Source organism: Lampetra planeri, chromosome 74 (genome assembly GCF_965212315.1).
Source record: "Lampetra planeri chromosome 74, kcLamPlan1.2.h2, whole genome shotgun sequence".
Classification (NCBI taxonomy): Eukaryota; Metazoa; Chordata; class Hyperoartia; order Petromyzontiformes; family Petromyzontidae; genus Lampetra; species Lampetra planeri.
In genome coordinates, this window is record NC_136179.1 from 2,546,309 (window position 1) to 2,560,938 (window position 14,630).

Consider the following 14,630-nt stretch of genomic DNA (forward strand, 5'->3'; position numbering starts at 1 on the left):
ACTCGATACGGCTTAAAAGGTATAACCACATGACATAATATTTTTTCAGTCACCCCGAGCTCTCTGGTTGACTCTCGAGCCACTCCATTACATCCAGCCATCTCTCGGGATCCAACTGCATAGGATCGAAGGTGGAAACTTCTTCAGGATTCATTCCAGCACCTCGAATTTCAGCTCCCCCCCTAGGATCCAATCCTTTGTCTTTCAGGATATTTGCATTCGATTGTTAATTTTGGAAGGCACAATCCGCATGTCTATTAACATACCGAAGGGTAATGTGCCCATTGTGCTTCATGCATGAATATGTAAGTGCATCTCAGTGTGTAATTTTGCGCTTATTTTGAATTAATGGAAAAAACTTTGTCCTCGATTTAAAGTGAATGCAGAGAAATTAGCATGTAACTTTAGAAAAGGAAGAGAGCGGCCTTCTCGACGAGGGAGTGAAACCCAATAGGTTGTAGTTCATAGGTTATAATATTATGTTTCACTATGATAGAGCTTAACATGTGAGAGTCTACAATATCAGAGTTGATCAAACGCGACGATCAAGGGCATCAATCGGGTGAGTTTGATCGGAGGCTTTAATCAAAGGCGTCATCCCATCACGGAACACCACTTCCCTGCCTATATCACAGCAACAGAAGCAACAACAGCAGCAACAACAACAGCAGCAACATCACATTTCGAGGGCAACGCAGCTACTTCCGATTCTGCCGCCCAGATGTTTGTAGTCGGGACCTGCTCTCGCAGGACCCTGTGGGGGCCGTTGGCCCCCGGGGTCTCTCCCGCCATCATCCCCTATTCCGTTTATGTTACCCCACCTCCCTAATACCCGCTAGGGTTTCGCCGGCCTTCGAACGCGACGCTCCTACCCATACGGCTTCACGCAGCGCTCCCACGCTGCAAGCATACGTGCGCACGGCATCATCAATCAAACGCCATACTCCCCCTCTTTACGCCGCTACGTACAGCTCTCGCACGCTGCGAGCGTGCGCTCGTCTACAGCCCTGTGCGGCACTCGCCTCCACGTCGAATAACCACGTTACCAATGCGCACCCGTATCCGACAGAGTGCGTACCCGAATCCTGCTGGACACGGGGGCGGTGGCCTCGCTCGTGAGCGCAGCGCACTGCAGCGCGATCGGGGTCGACGTGCGTCACCTGCAGGCCTCGGACCGCGCGCTGCACATGGCGAGCGGAGCCGGAATGGGGTTGCTGGGGACAAAGTTTTTCCATTTATTCAAAATAAGCTCACAATAACACACTGAGATGCACTTACATATTCATGCATGCAGCGCAATGGACACATTACCCTTCGATATGTTAATATACATGCATATTGTACCTTCCAAAATTAACAATCGAATGCAAATATCCTGAAAGACAAAGGATTGGATCCTAGGGGGGGAGTTATAAGGCGGCTCAGAAGCAGAGCTCAATGCCATTTCGAGAGGGAACTTGATGAGGTTGGACGCTCGACTCGTCGCTCTGCTGATCGCCCTTCAACCGCGAGACAACGCAGCCTGGCGAGCACAATTGCTGTGTCGACAGTTAGGCGACTTTACGTCGGGAGAGTTCGTAGCGACATCTTCAGACGGGTTCCAGACATCGATATACCGTGAATCTCCAAGTAAGTGTCTATTTTCGCGGATGAACTCTTAAACGTTTTCGTAGTTAAATTAGCGGGATTTTTTTTCCTCTCGGGTAGACGCGAGTGTCGTTCTTGTCTTAGCAGTTAACAAAATCCAAAACTCAACAGTAAACATCCTTGCGGCCGATAGCGTACTTTTGACTCGATAACACACACGGAGGCAAGAAGCCATTCAATTGCTCTGTGTGTGAGAAGTCCTTTTCACGGTCATCACATCTTAAGAGACACCAGAGAACACACACGGGCGAGAAGCCGTTCCTGTGCCCTGTGTGTGGGAAGACATTTGCACGGTCATCACATCTTCAGAGTCACGAGAGAACACACACTGGTGAGAAGCCATTCCTTTGCTCTGTGTGTGGGAAGGCATTTGCACGGTCGTCAACTCTTCAAAACCATCAGAGAACGCACACTGGTGAGAAGCCATTCCCGTGCTCTGTGTGTGGGAAGGCATTTGCACGGTCATCAACCATGAACAAGCATCAGAAGGTCCACAATGATAGGAAACTGAAATCAAAACCTGAAATTCAAGGTGCTGCAATGAGTCCTGAAGAAGTTTCCACCTTCGATCCCATGCAGTTGGATCCCGAGAGATGGCTGGATGTAATGGAGTGGCTCGAGGATCAAACCGAGAGCTCGGGGTGACTGAAATATAATGTTGCATGCGGTTATACCTATTAAGCTGTCTTGAGTACTTTTGTGTTTAATTTTGACCATTTTAGTTTTATAGTTTTTTTGAGAGTTTAATGACGTGTACAGTGGTGGTTTGTAATGTTATCGGATTACTTGCTGAAGTGGTGTGATGAGTACTGGTTGTGAGATGGTTGAATTGTAGTCGTTAAGTGTTCCTGTTGAGCTAAAGTTGGAAAGCGTCTGTAATTAGATCTTTTCTCAACATTTTAAAAGGATTTTTTCAAGAATATAGCTTTTTTTGGTTGGTATTCATCGACTTTCATAACCGATTTCAGGATGTACATTGATGACGCGTTCGTTGGATATATGGCCTTGACTTCAACATAGACGCACAGTGAACAAATGTGGTGAACTATTAAGGAAATCATGGGGAATGATACTATAACGCTTTGGTATTCCTGGAAGGGAAATGGTTTGCATTGTACTGGAAATGTGTGAACATAGGACATAATAAATATTCCCTTCGAGTTTTGACGTAAAAATGATTGCAGATGAATAAAAACGTATTTTTAACAAATGTTTGTCCGTTCTTTATTTTATAATGTTCCTAGCAAAAACATGTTAAGCGAGTTTCAGGTGGAGGATCTCCGTCACACAAGTGTGCCCTTAACCGGCAGCATCTTGACTGTCTACCCGATTGACACGTGTTTCTTGAGGGGAAAGGTCCCCGTAGTTAATCGTTTCTCAACGTACCAGTCCTTAATCCCGAAGTGTGCCAGGGATAAACTGTACTCTATAACATATAAACTGTAACACTATAAACGATAATACTAAACATAAAACGACTATAAACTAGTGTTTTAATTTAGAACGATATAAACGGAGGTAAGGTATTATAATCTCATTAAAAGCATTAGATTCACAGTGTGGTCTTATTAGAATAGCACTTTGCTCATATGTATGTATGGTCTACGTGCAAGGATCGGATAAAAAAAAAATTACAACACGGTCGTATTACAATCACGATTTTCACTGCTAGATGAAGGTCTCATCTCAATGTCATCGAATAGCAAAAGACGGAATATTATTATATTAATACTTAGAAAAACACCACTGTCACATGACAAATTCTCAAACTGCAACATTCAAGTGACAGAACAAAAAAAAGCCTAAAAAAAAGAACAACAATGGACAAATCCAAAAAAACAGTCATAACACGCATGTTAGTAGCTGTTAGAAGAAGACAACACCTAGCACCTTCAACTATACACATTGTACAGCCCCAAAGAGCCAACTCGTAAATGTAGCGGTATATGACAGCCTTCGAACTTCTTACTTTCGTTCTCGATTAATTAAGACATTCTTGGCAAGTGCTATCGCTTTCGCTCGTGATTTGCCTCCTAATTATTGGTCTCAGTTTTCGAGAACCAACAAAATAGATGTGATGTCCTCAATTATTCCAAGCTGCACAATCCACGGTTGCAGACTGCTTTGAACAGCCAAATGTTATCACAGTAAACAATTCGGACCACAGCAGGACGCTCAATCTCGAGCATCTGCGAAGCAACGATATGAGGGCTAAGACCTGCAAGTTTATTCGAGTGTTGACGTTTTTTTAGCAAGATAGTTAAGTTAATTTATGATAAGAATTCGTCGACATGGCAGGTGTCTTGTTCTCCTTAATCAACCAAAATTATGACAAATTATGTCATAAATGAGTGTGAGCTAATTCTTCGGTAGTATTCGCTAAACACCGATGGCACTAACCTACACTAAGTTATGTTTAAACAAAGTAAACTTTAGTCGCTCAAATCTCAACTCAGATAGGATCATCTCAATTGTTTCCATAGACGTGTGGAGTCCCACGAGAGCAGAGTCGGCTGCAAACAGCCGGGCGGCAGTTTGAGCAGAAGCAGAAGTCGCTGCTTTGCCATCGAACGGTTTTGTAGCTGCTGTAGTTGCTTCTGTTACTGTTATATAGGCAGCATGTTGGTGTCCCTTGATGGGATAACGCCTTCGATGAAAACTCTGATGCAACCTACCAGATCGAAGCCATCGATCGACGCCTTTTGATATACTGTTACATTGTAAACTCTCACACTGTGAACTTTAACATTATGAATTCCAACAATATAAATTAAACATTAACATATACATTTGAAGAATATACAAAATACTGTAAATTAGTGTTATAGTAAACTCTAACAATATAAGCTATGAGCTATACATTATAAGGCTATACAATAGCATTATTAACTAGTGTTATAGATTAGAACAACCTACCTTGAAGTGTGATATTCGAATCGCATTCAAATTATTCGAATCACTCCGTGGTCCTCTTCGAATCACACTACGGTCGTAAGAATGTAACATGTATGCATGTAACATCTCTGTATGTAGTAAGTATATATGCATGTAACATGTCTGTATTTAACATTGTGTATGAAGAAAGTATATTTGCATGTAACATGTCTGTATGTAGTATGTATGCATGTAATATGTATGTAATATTGATTTGAAGCTTTCGTGACTGCAGGAATCCATACTCTTTGGTTCTTTCGGTAAAGTCACGTAGGTAGAAATAAAACAAAATAAATCACGACGTTTCGAACGCAACACAAGCGCATTCAGGTGAAAATCGCATTGTCCGCGATGTCTACTGCGAGCAGCCCGATGTCTGCTGCAGACATCGTTTTGGGCGCTTGTGTTACGTCCGATACGTCGTGATTTATTGTTTTATTTCTTCCTACGTGACTTTACCGAAAGAACCAAAGAATAGAGATATTCTAATACAATATTAGAATATAATTATAAGTATTAGAATCGCAATGTGATCGTCTTGGAATCACACTGCGCATATTTATGTATAGTGAACGTGCAAGCGAACGCTGCTCGTATGTATGAAAACGCACTCCCTTATGACCGACATTGTACTAATTTTTGTTGATCGATTAGAACAAGGCACGTGCCACGTCCAAACGAATTCTTATCAACAATAGTGTCCTTAAATAGTATGCTAAAGTAAATGTTATAACTGGATTAAAACGTGCACCCCTCCTTCGCATTTACGACTAACAATTTGCATTTGCACATAACATACATTAAAGCACAGTAATTCGCTAATACGACCGTATTGTTATTCTAAAATTTGAATGCGATTCCTACCCTCTACCCCCACAGTTCACATATCCTACCGCCATTACGATTGAACGGACAATTTACATACATGTGTCGAGTGCCATTATAATACTTCTAATGAGATTTAAATACCGTACCTCCGTTTATGGTGCTATAAATTATAAAACCAGTTGATATATTTTTTGTCGTTTAATGTTTAGTGTTATTGTTTATAGTGTTATCAGTTTACATGTTTTAAGTACAGGTGATGTCCGGTATACTTCGGTATTCTGGACCTGAATGTTGCGACACGATTAATAACGAGGACCTTTCCCCACCAGAGCGCAATCCACTAATGAAAATAACTCGGGGCGGCGGGAACACGTGCTTCCATGGGCAGTGGGGGACAGGGCATGGTTGTATTGCCTACAGGTGCCACCGGGAAAATCCCCCAAGTTGCTCCGCCCATGACGGGGTCAGGTAGAGGTCATAGAGGTGGGTGATGTAAAGACAGTGCGTCAACTAAGGGACAAGTGGTGACAACAAGAAAGAGAGAGTTCGAGAAGGCAAGGCGAGACCAAGTGTGGACGGAGGTTCAAGCCGAGAATGAGAGAGGGGGAGGAACGAGGTTTGGGGCTGTGTTGGCTGGTTGCTGTCTCGTCGTCGTCGTTGCTATATCGTGACGCCTGGGGTCTGAAACCGCGTTAAAGGCTAAATAAAAGAACCCTCTGCAGTCTGAGTCCGGAGTCATTACAATTGTAACGATTCATTATTTCACGGGCTAATATTGGGTTTGTTCGATTATTTTACATATTCATACTGAAAATTGCTATTTGATGCCATTGAGATGGAACATTCATCCAATAGTGGACAGCTTGATCCTAATACCATCAAGTGTTATTCAAATAATTGTAATCCCATCCTGATCCTGCACCTTCCGTTTCACATATCCCACAATTGGTTCGGACGTCCATATTACATACATACATTTTACATGCATACATGTTACATACTCACGAGCATGGTGTGATTCTTAGAGGATCACGGTGTGAAGCTAAGAATTCGAATGAGAGTCGAAAATCACACTTCAATGTACGGTGTTCTAATCTGTAACACTAGTTTATGATGTAATTTTATAGCGTTATAATGTATCGCACATAGCTTATATTGTTAGAGTTCACAACATTATAGTTTACTATAACACTAGTTTGTAGTGTTATTTTAAAGCGTTGCAATGTATAGCTCATAGTTTAAAGGTTATATTGTTAGAGTTTATAATGTTAGAGTATGCAATGTGAGTTTATAATTTGAGAGTTTGTGGACGTGCCCTGTTCTCGTGGGACCCGACACGGATTTGGAAATAATTGCTATGATCATGTCTGAGCTGGGATGAGCGACGAATGTTTACTTTGTTTAATCATAACTGTGTGTAGGTAGTGACATCGGTGCTTAGTGAATACTACTCATGAATGAACTCATACTTCTTTCGGTAGAAATTTGAAATCGTGTTGGTAGAACAAGTCGCCTGCATTTTCTAGACGAAATGGTTATCTTCAAGTGCGTCCGTAAATAAACTGCTAAAATACACAGCATAGGGAAGGCTGCCTTGTTCGGAAGATGTAGTTTGGCTAAGGCGCTGTGACCGGGTGATGACACGGATTCTGAAACAATGGAGTTAAACACTCGCTGCTTGGCCCGTCGACAGCAGCGAAGGCTGTCATATACCGCCCCATTTACGAGTTGGCTGTATGATGTGTATAGTTGAAGGTGCTAGGTGTTGTCTTCTTCTAACAGCTATTAAGGTGCGTGTGTTGTCTGTTTTTACGATTTGTCCATTGATTTTTTATTGCGGCGTTTTTTTGTTGAGTTCTGTCACTTGAGTGTTGCAGTTTGTTTAAGAATTCGTCACGTGAGCGTGGTGTTTTGCATGTGGGAATTTCTCTGTCACAATTTGTGATTTGTTTTAATAATTGTCACCATTCATAATCTGATGAGTTTATAATGAGTTTGTGCGTGTATTTATATAAATGTATTCCGTCTTTTGTTATTCGATGACATCTAGCAGTGAAAATCGTGATAGTAATATGACCATGTTGTAATTGTAATAATTTTTATCCGATCCTTGCACGTACACTATACAAACATATTAGCGATTCTTATCCGACCACACTGTGATTCTAATTCTTCTAATGATATTATAATACCTTACCTCCGTGTATATGGTTATAAATTAAAGCACTATCGTTAATTGTATTACAGTTTACATGTTATAGAGCACAGTTTATCCCCGAAATACTTCGGGATTAGGGACTGGTACGTTGATGAACGATTAACTACGGGGACCTTTTCCCTCAAGGAACACGTGTTAATCGGGTAGACAGCCAAGATGCTGCCGGTTAAGGGCACACTTGTGTGACGGAGATCCTCCACCCGAAATTCTCTTAACATGTTTTTGCTTGGAACATTATAAAATAAAGAACGGACAAACATTTGTTAAAAATACGTTTTTATTCATCTGCAATCATTTTTACGTCAAAACTCGAAGGGAATATGTATTATGTCCTATGTTCACACATTTCCAGTACCATGCAAACCATTTCCGTTCCAGGAATACCAAAGCGTTAAAGTATCATTCCCCATTATTTCCTTATTAGTTCATCACGTTTGTTCACCTGTGCGTCTATGTTGAAGTCAAGGCCATATATCCAACGAACGCGTCATCAATGTACATCCTGAAATCGACTATCTAAAGTCGATTATTACCAACCAAAAAAAACTTTATACTTGAAAAAAAAACCTTTTAAAATGTTGAGCAAAGATCTAACTACAGACGCATTCCAACTTTAGCTCAACAGGAACACTTAACGACTACAATTGAACCCTCTCACAACCAGTGCTCATCACACCACTTCGGCAAGTAATCCGATAACATTACAAACCACCACTGTGCACGTAATTAAACTCACAAAAACTGTAAAACTAAAATGGTCAAAATTACACACAAAAGTACTCGATACGGATTAAAAGGTATAACCACATGACATAATATTTTGTCAGTCACCCCGAGCTCTCTGGTTGACTCTCGAGCCACTCCATTACATCCAGCCATCTCTCGGGATCCAACTGCATGGGATCGAAGGTGGAAACTTCTTCAGGACCAATTGCAGCACCTTGAATTTCAGCTTTTGATTTCAGTTTCCTATCATTGTGGACCTTCTGATGCCTGTTCATGGATGATGACTGTGCAAATGTCTTCCCACACACAGGGCACAGGAATGGCTTCTTGCCCGTGTGTGTTCTCTACATACATACATGTTACATACATACATGTTACATGCATACATGTTACATGCACATATACTCACTACAAACAGATATGTTACATACATACATGTTACATACTTACGACCGTAGTGTGATTCGAAGAGGGCCACGGAGTGATTCGAATTATTCGAATGCGATTCGAATATCACACTTCAAGGTAGGTTGTTCTAATCTATAGCACTAGTTAATAATGTTATTGTATAGCGTTAAAATGTATAGCTCATAGTTTACATTGTTAGAGTTCACAACATTAGATTTTACTATAAAAGTAGTTTACAGTGTTATTGGTATAGCGTTACAATGTATAGCTATAACAGTTATATTGTTAGAGTTTATAATGTTAGAGCTTACAGTTTGAGTTCATAATGTGAGAGTTTTTGGCCGTGCCCTGTCCTCGTGGGACCCCACACGGAGTTTACTATAATACAAGTTTGCAGTAATTTGTAGATTCTTCAAATGTATATGTGAATGTTTTTAAGTTACCATTGTTGAAGTTCATAATGTTAAAGTTCACAGTGTGAGAATTTACAATGTGAGAGTATATCCAAGACGTCGATCGATGGCGTTGGTCTGGCAGGTTGGTGTCACGAGACACCAACATGCTGCCGATATAACAGTAACAAAAGCAACTACAGCAGCTACGAAACCATTCGATGGCAAAGCAGCGACTTCTTCTTCAATCTGAGAGTTTGTGGCCGTGCCCTGTTCTCGTGGGACCCGACACGGATTTGGAAATAATTGCTATGTATGATCATGTCTGAGCTGGAATGAGCGACTAATGTTTACTTTGCTTAATCATAACTGTGCGTAGGTTAGTGCCATCGGGGCTTAGTGAATACTACTCATGAATGAACTCATACTTCTTTCGGATAGAAATTTGATATCGTGTTGGTAGAACAAGTCGCCTGCCTTTTCTAGATGAATTGTTATCTTCAAGTGCGTCCGTAAATATACTGCTAAAATACACAGCATAGGGAAGGCTGCCTTGTTCGGGAGATGTAGTTTGGCTAAGTCGCTGTCCACTATTGGATGAATGTTCCATCTCAATGGCATCAAATAGCAATATTCAGTATGAATATGTAAAATCATCGCACAAACCCAATATTAGCCCGTGACATAATAAATCGTTACAATTGTAATGACTCCGGACTCAGACTGCAGAGGGTTCTTTTATTTAGCCTTTAACGCGGTTTCAGACCCCAGGCGTCACGATATAGCAACAACGACGACGAGACAGCAACCAGCCAACACAGCCCCAAACCTCGTTCCTCCCCCTCTCTCATTCTCGGCGTGAACCTCCGCCCACACTTGGTCTCGCATTTCCTTTTCGAATTCTCTCTATCTTGTTGTCATCACTTGTCCCTTAGTTGATGCACCGTCTTTACATCACCCACCTCTATGACCTCTACCTGACCCCGCCATGGGCGGTGCAACTTGGGGGACATACCCGGTGGCACCTGTGGGCAATACAACCATGCCCTGTCCCCCACTGCTCATGGAAGCACGTGATCCAGCCGCCCCGTGTTCTTTTCATTAGCGGATTGCGCTCTGGTGGGGAAAGGTCCTCGTTATGAATCGTTTCGCAACATTCAGGTCCAGAATACCGAAGTATACCGGGAATCACCTGCACTTAAAAAAACATGTAAATTGATAACACTATAAACAATAACACTAAACATTAAACGACAAAATAAATATCAACTGGTTTTATAATTTATAGCACCATAAACGCAGGTACGGTATTTAAATCTCATTAGAAGTATTATAATGGCACTCGACACATGTATGTAAATTGTCCGTTCAATCGGACTGGCGGTAGGATATGTGAATTGTGGGGGTAGAGGGTAGGAATCGCATTCAAATTTTAGAATAACAATATGATCGTATTAGCAAATTACTGTGCTTGAATGTATGTTATGTGCAAATGCAAATTGTTAGTCGTAAATGCGAGGGATGGGTTAAGAGGTCCATGTTTAATCCAGTTATAAAATTTACTTTAGCATACTATTTAATGGCACTATTGTTGATAAGAATTCGTCAACAAAAATTAGTACAATGTGGGTCATACAGGAGTGTGATTTCATACATACGAGCAGCGTTCGCTTGCACGTTCACTCTACATAAATATGCGCAGTGTGATTCCAAAACGATCACATTGCGATTCTAATACTTCTAATTATATTCTAATATTGTATTAGAATATGTCTATTCTTTGGTTCTTTCGATAAAGTCACGTAGGTAGAAATAAAACAATAAATCACGACGTATCGGACGTAACACATCGCGGACAACGCGATTTTCATCTGAATGCGCTTGTGTTGCGTTCGAAACGTCGTGATTTATTTGGTTTTATTTCTACCTACGTGACTTTACCGAAAGAACCAAAGAGTATGGATTCCTGCAGTCACAGACATGTTACATGCATATATACTTACTTCATACAGACATGTTAAATACAGACATGATACATGCATACATACTTACTACATACAGACATGTTACGTACAGACATATTACATGCACATATACTTACTACAAACAGACATGCTACATGCACATATACTTACTACATACAGAGATGTTACATGCATGCATGTTACGTATTTACGACCGTAGTCTGATTGGAAGAGTACCACGGAGTGATTCGAATAATTTGAATGCGATTCGAATATCACACTTCAATGTAGGTTGTTCTAATCTATAACACTAGTTAATGATGCTATTGTATAGCCTTATAATGTATAGCTCATAGTCTATACTCTTAGTTCTTTCGGTAAAGTCACGTAGGTAAAAATGAAATTAAAATTAATAAAAATAAAACAATAAAAATCACGACGTTTCGGAGGCAACACAAGCTTCCGTCTTCAGGTGAAACCGTCACAGCAAAATATCTGTACCTTATATAGTGGTTAAGGGGGGAGGAGCCAGGAAGGGCAGCGGGGGAGGAGGAGTTGTGAAGTGGTCAATTACTGCTTTTGTTATACTGCTGGGTGGGTAAATGAATTAGATACGATTACGCCGCTCTTTGTTATGTTGTTTGTGCGCAAGTCACTGTGGGATGAATGGACTCGTGGTCACTGTTTATACCAGTGTTGGCTGTTAGAGTTTACTATAACACTAGTTTACAGTATTTTGTATATTCTTCAAATGTATATGTTAATGTTTAAGTTATATTGTTGGAATTCATAATGTTAACGTTCACAGTGTGAGAGTTTACAATGTAACAGTATATCAAAAGGCGTCGATCGATGGCTTCGATCTGGTAGGTTCATCAGAGTTTTTCATCAAAGGCGTTATCCCATCACGGGACACCAACATGCTGCCTATATAACAGTAACAGAAGCAACTACAGCAGCTACAAAACCGTTCGATGGCAAAGCAGCGACTTCTGCTTCTGCTCAAACTGCCGCCCGGCTGTTTGCAGCCGACTCTGCTCTCGTGGGACTCCACACGTCTATGGAAACAATTGAGATGATCCTATCTGAGTTGAGATTTGAGCGACTAAAGTTTACTTTGTTTAAACATAACTTAGTGTAGGTTAGTGCCATCGGTGTTTAGCGAATACTACCGAAGAATTAGCTCACACTCATTTATGACATAATTTGTCATAATTTTGGTTGATTAAGGAGAACAAGACACCTGCCATGTCGACGAATTCTTATCATAAATGAACTTAACTATCTTGCTAAAAAAACGTCAACACTCGAATAAACTTGCAGGTCTCAGCCCTCATATCGTTGCTTCGCAGATGCTCGAGATTGAGCGTCCTGCTGTGGTCCGAATTGTTTACCGTGATAACATTTGGCTGTTCAAAGCAGTCTGCAACCGTGGATTGTGCAGCTTGGAATTATTGAGGACATCACATCTATTTTGTTGGTTCTCGAAAACTGAGACCAATAATTAGGAGGCAAATCACGAGCGAAAACGATAGCACTTGCCAAGAATGTCTTAATTAATCGAGAACGAAAGTAAGAAGTTCGAAGGCTGTCATATACCGCTACATTTACGAGTTGGCTCTTTGGGGCTGTACAATGTGTATAGTTGAAGGTGCTAGGTGTTGTCTTCTTCTAACAGCTACTAACATGCGTGTTATGACTGTTTTTTTGGATTTGTCCATTGTTGTTCTTTTTTTTAGGCTTTTTTTTGTTCTGTCACTTGAATGTTGCAGTTTGAGAATTTGTCATGTGACAGTGGTGTTTTTCTAAGTATTAATATAATAATATTCCGTCTTTTGCTATTCGATGACATTGAGATGAGACCTTCATCTAGCAGTGAAAATCGTGATTGTAATACGACCGTGTTGTAATTTTAATTTTTTTTTATCCGATCCTTGCACGTAGACCATACATACATATGAGCAAAGTGCTATTCTAATAAGACCACACTGTGAATCTAATGCTTCTAATGAGATTATAATACCTTACCTCCGTTTATATCGTTCTAAATTAAAACACTAGTTTATAGTCGTTTTATGTTTAGTATTATCGTTTATAGTGTTACAGTTTATATGTTATAGAGTACAGTTTATCCCTGGCACACTTCGGGATTAAGGACTGGTACGTTGAGAAACGATTAACTACGGGGATCTTTCCCCTCAAGAAACACGTGTCAATCGGGTAGACAGTCAAGATTCTGCCGGTTAAGGGCACACTTGTGTGACGGAGATCCTCCACCTGAAACTCGCTTAACATGTTTTTGCTAGGAACATTATAAAATAAAGAACGGACAAACATTTGTTAAAAATACGTTTTTATTCATCTGCAATCATTTTTACGTCAAAACTCGAAGGGAATATTTATTATGTCCTATGTTCACACATTTCCAGTACAATGCAAACCATTTCCGTTCCAGGAATACCAAAGCGTTAAAATATAATTCCCCATGATTTCCTTATTAGTTCACCACATTTGTTCACTGTGCGTCTATGTTGAAGTCAAGGCCATATATCCAACGAACGCGTCATCAATGTACATCCTGAAAACCGGCTATCTAAAGCCGATTAATACCAATCAAAAAAAGCTATATACTTGAAAAAAAACCGTTTAAAATGTTGAGTAAAGATGTACCTACAGACGCATTCCAACTTTAGCTCAACAGGAACACTTAACGACTACAATTGAACCCTCTCACAACCAGTGCTCTTCACACCACTTCGGCAAGTAATCCGATAACATTACAAACCACCACTGTGCACGTCATTAAACTCTAAAAAAAACTGTAAAACTAAAATTACACACAAAAGTACTCCATTACATCCAGCCATCTCTCGGGATCCAACTGCATGGGATCGAAGGTGGAAACTTCTTCAGGACTCATTGCAGCACCTTGAATTTCAGCTTTTGATTTCAGTTTCCTATCATTGTGAACGTTCTGATGCCTGTTCATGGTTGATGACCGTGCAAATGCCTTCCCACACACAGGGCACAGGAATGGCGTCTCGCCCGTGTGTGTTCTCTGATGGTTCTGAAGAGTTGACGAGTGTGCAAATGTCTTACCACACACAGGGCACAGGAATGGCTTCTCGCCCGTATGTGTTTTCTGATGGCGTTGGCAATTTGCTGAAAGTGAAAATGCCTTCCCACACACAGAACACAGGAACGGCTTCTCGCCCGTGTGTGTTTTCTGATGAGTTTGAAGAGTTGATGCCCGTGTAAAGGCCTCCCCACACACAGAGCACAGGAATGGCTTCTCGCCCGTGTGTGTTCTCTGATGACTCTGAAGATGTGATGACTTTGCAAATGCCTTCCCACACACAGAGCACAGGAATGGCTTCTCGCCCGTGTGTGTTCTCTGGTGTCTCTTAAGATATGATGGCCATGAAAATGACTTCCCACACACAGAGCAATTGAATGGCTTCTTGCCTCCGTGTGCGTGGGGCTGTGGAGAGCGTCTCTGCTCCATGTGAGCGT

General features: G+C 41.0%; 1 protein-coding gene across 1 annotated transcript in view; it reads left to right on the plus strand.

The window, feature by feature from the left end:
• Positions 1–14,630, plus strand: part of LOC144737818 (uncharacterized) — a 50,141-nt gene that overhangs the window by 942 nt on the left and 34,569 nt on the right. Inside the window, exon 2 of the mRNA XM_078620692.1 lies at positions 1,873–2,101. Within this exon, the coding sequence (XP_078476818.1) occupies positions 1,873–2,101 (229 nt within the window). The remainder of the gene's footprint in view (positions 1–1,872; positions 2,102–14,630) is intronic.